This window comes from Cyprinodon variegatus, unplaced genomic scaffold, assembly GCF_000732505.1.
Source record: "Cyprinodon variegatus isolate N-32 unplaced genomic scaffold, C_variegatus-1.0 Scaffold3, whole genome shotgun sequence".
NCBI lineage: Eukaryota > Metazoa > Chordata > Actinopteri > Cyprinodontiformes > Cyprinodontidae > Cyprinodon > Cyprinodon variegatus.
In genome coordinates this window covers 2,492,096-2,494,516 of record NW_015150456.1, presented here as the reverse complement: position 1 = coordinate 2,494,516, position 2,421 = coordinate 2,492,096, and the positions used below count along the sequence as shown (strand labels likewise).

At 45.4% G+C, this 2,421-nt stretch overlaps 1 protein-coding gene across 1 annotated transcript in view; it reads left to right on the top strand.

Annotated features, from left to right (window-relative positions):
• The window catches only part of slc39a10 (solute carrier family 39 (zinc transporter), member 10), a 53,621-nt gene that overhangs the window by 41,958 nt on the left and 9,242 nt on the right, over positions 1-2,421 (top strand). Inside the window, exons 5-7 of the mRNA XM_015371250.1 lie at positions 661-825; positions 932-1,040; positions 1,118-1,417. Of these exons, the coding sequence (XP_015226736.1) occupies positions 661-825; positions 932-1,040; positions 1,118-1,417 (574 nt within the window). The remainder of the gene's footprint in view (positions 1-660; positions 826-931; positions 1,041-1,117; positions 1,418-2,421) is intronic.

Sequence of the window (2,421 nt, the reverse complement as noted above, 5' to 3'; positions counted from 1 at the left end):
AAAAGTGCAACAGTGTGCAAGCATTGTGCAACACGTTTTGTTTATGCTAACAGCAACACGACCAACATGTCATGCTAACAATCAACGTTTTCCGAACCGAACCAAAAACCGTGACCACGAAACCATGAACCAAACCGAAACAGGGATTTTGTGAACCGTTCCACCCTTCAATATATATATATATATATATATATATATATATATATATATATATATATATATAGCTTTAAAAGAGCAATAAAATTTGAGATCTGATTAGAACTTAGAGTTACTTATTCCTGTATATACCCTGAAGACGCATTTTCTTTCAAGCGGGGAGAAAATCAGTCCGAGAGCTTTAGAGATCACAGCCGTCCCCGAGTGTGACCGCTGGATAGAAAATTGTTTTCGCGTTGAGATCCCCAGCATGATCCTAAGCGCGTCTGGGAGGAGCTGGTGGGCACGGAGAGTGGTTTTCTCCTCTCGGAGCAGCAGTTACTCGTGCATGTGTGATTTTGTTGTGCGGTGGTAGATAAACCATTCGCAGAAGTAGTTTAATATACATGGGAGTATGTTTATTTTGCTCGCGGTGTTTTTTTAAATAAATGGGATGTGATCACAAGGGAGTGTAAATTTGTATTCATGTGTTTTCCTTCCATTTTTTAATGTCGTCCTCTGCAGGCTCAGGGACAACACGACCACAGCCAGCATGGAGACAGCGATACCACTGATATGGTCACCGCCTTTGATGGCGTGTGGAAGGGTCTCACTGCGCTGGCCGGCATCTACCTCCTCTTCATCATCGAGCATTGCATCGGCATGTTCAAACACTTCAAAGACCAGAGGGTGAGTTGAAGGCGCTACAGACGGATCAGTCTGGCAGGAAACGCTTGGTTTGGTGTTTCTGTTCATGAAGATCTGATGAATGTCTGTGGATCATTGCTCTTCACAGGAACTGCAGAAGAACAACGAGGAGAGGAAGATCGGCAGGAAGCTGTCGGATCACACGCTAAACCGCCGTTCAGACGCAGAGTGGTTGACCCTGAAGCCTCTGAATGACGGTGAGCAGGTTCTTTAGTGGTTCAGGTCCTTCCATCTGCTCCACGGTCGTCCCCCTAAACTCTTCCTCTCTGATCAGACCCGGAGAACTCAACTATCTCCTGCGACAACACTCACAACGACACCCAGCTGACAGAGCTCCAGACCCCCGACTCCCCCACCACAAAGACCCCGCTGGCTCCTACAAAGGAGCCCCAGTCTCCCACCAGGGACCCCGCCCAGAAAACCAGGAAGCACAGACACTCCCACGGTCACGGACACTCCCATGGAGGGAACTGCCACTCGGACCAGGAGATGAAGGATGCTGGGATCGCCAGCATCGCCTGGATGGTCATCATGGGAGACGGCATGCACAACTTCAGCGACGGCCTGGCTATAGGTGAGGAGCTGCAATCAGACGGCTGTACTTCCACCTCATTAAACCGCTTTACTGGTCTTGGTTCCTCCTCTGCAAACTCTGGCCCCAAGAACTCAGAGCCAGCCATGCATTAGTAAGAGGGGGGGGTAGTTTCAGCCATTCCCCATCATTGAGTCTAAGTAGATCAATTCTTTGCTCACTGCAGATTATTCTCCCCCGAGTCTCTAAACATGATCCTAATCTATGGTCTACTTCAGGTCACAGACATTAGTCATGGATTGTGGCGTCCAACACCCAGCCAATCCCGTTACGTTTTCTTAGTCATGTGACGTGACGCATGTGGCGCTCATAAGCTAACGCTAACTCAACGGTGAATTTATTACTTTAATTTTTCTGTAGTTGAGTTAGCGTTAGCTTGCATGACCGGCTCCGTCATGCTGGTTTTCCTTATGAAAAAAAAATAAATAAATACATTTCAGTGGCATTTTTAATTCAAATCCCAGCGACACAGATTTGTCTTTTAACAGTTTAATACCTTTAAACACATCTTTCTCTTAAAGATGAAGGCTCAGCTGATCAGGAGCGCCACTGGTTGCTAAATAAATCACGGTGGTAGTATCGGGTATCCTGTTTATGGGAATTCTACAGGGAAAGGATTTTTCTAGTTGAATTGCATCTATGTTCACAGAGAACAACAAAATAGGGGTTTTCTAAAAAAAAAAAGTTAAAAAAACAATCCACTGGATTTTGTTTCCAAGTTTGAAGACATTTCGCTTCCCATCCAAGAAGCTATTTTAATTCAACATGTCAGGAATAGCGTCAAGTTTGACGCTTTATACAGTAAAGGAGTTCTGGTTGCGATGAACCCCAACCCCTTTACGGGGGACCGGAAGATCTCTTCTATTCATCATTCTTTAACGACCCTCTTTTAGAGACATAGACAGGTATGGGGCATTGAGGCAGACACCCTGTCTACTTTTAAGGCTAGGCTTAAAACTTTCCTTTTTGATAAAGCTTATAGTTAG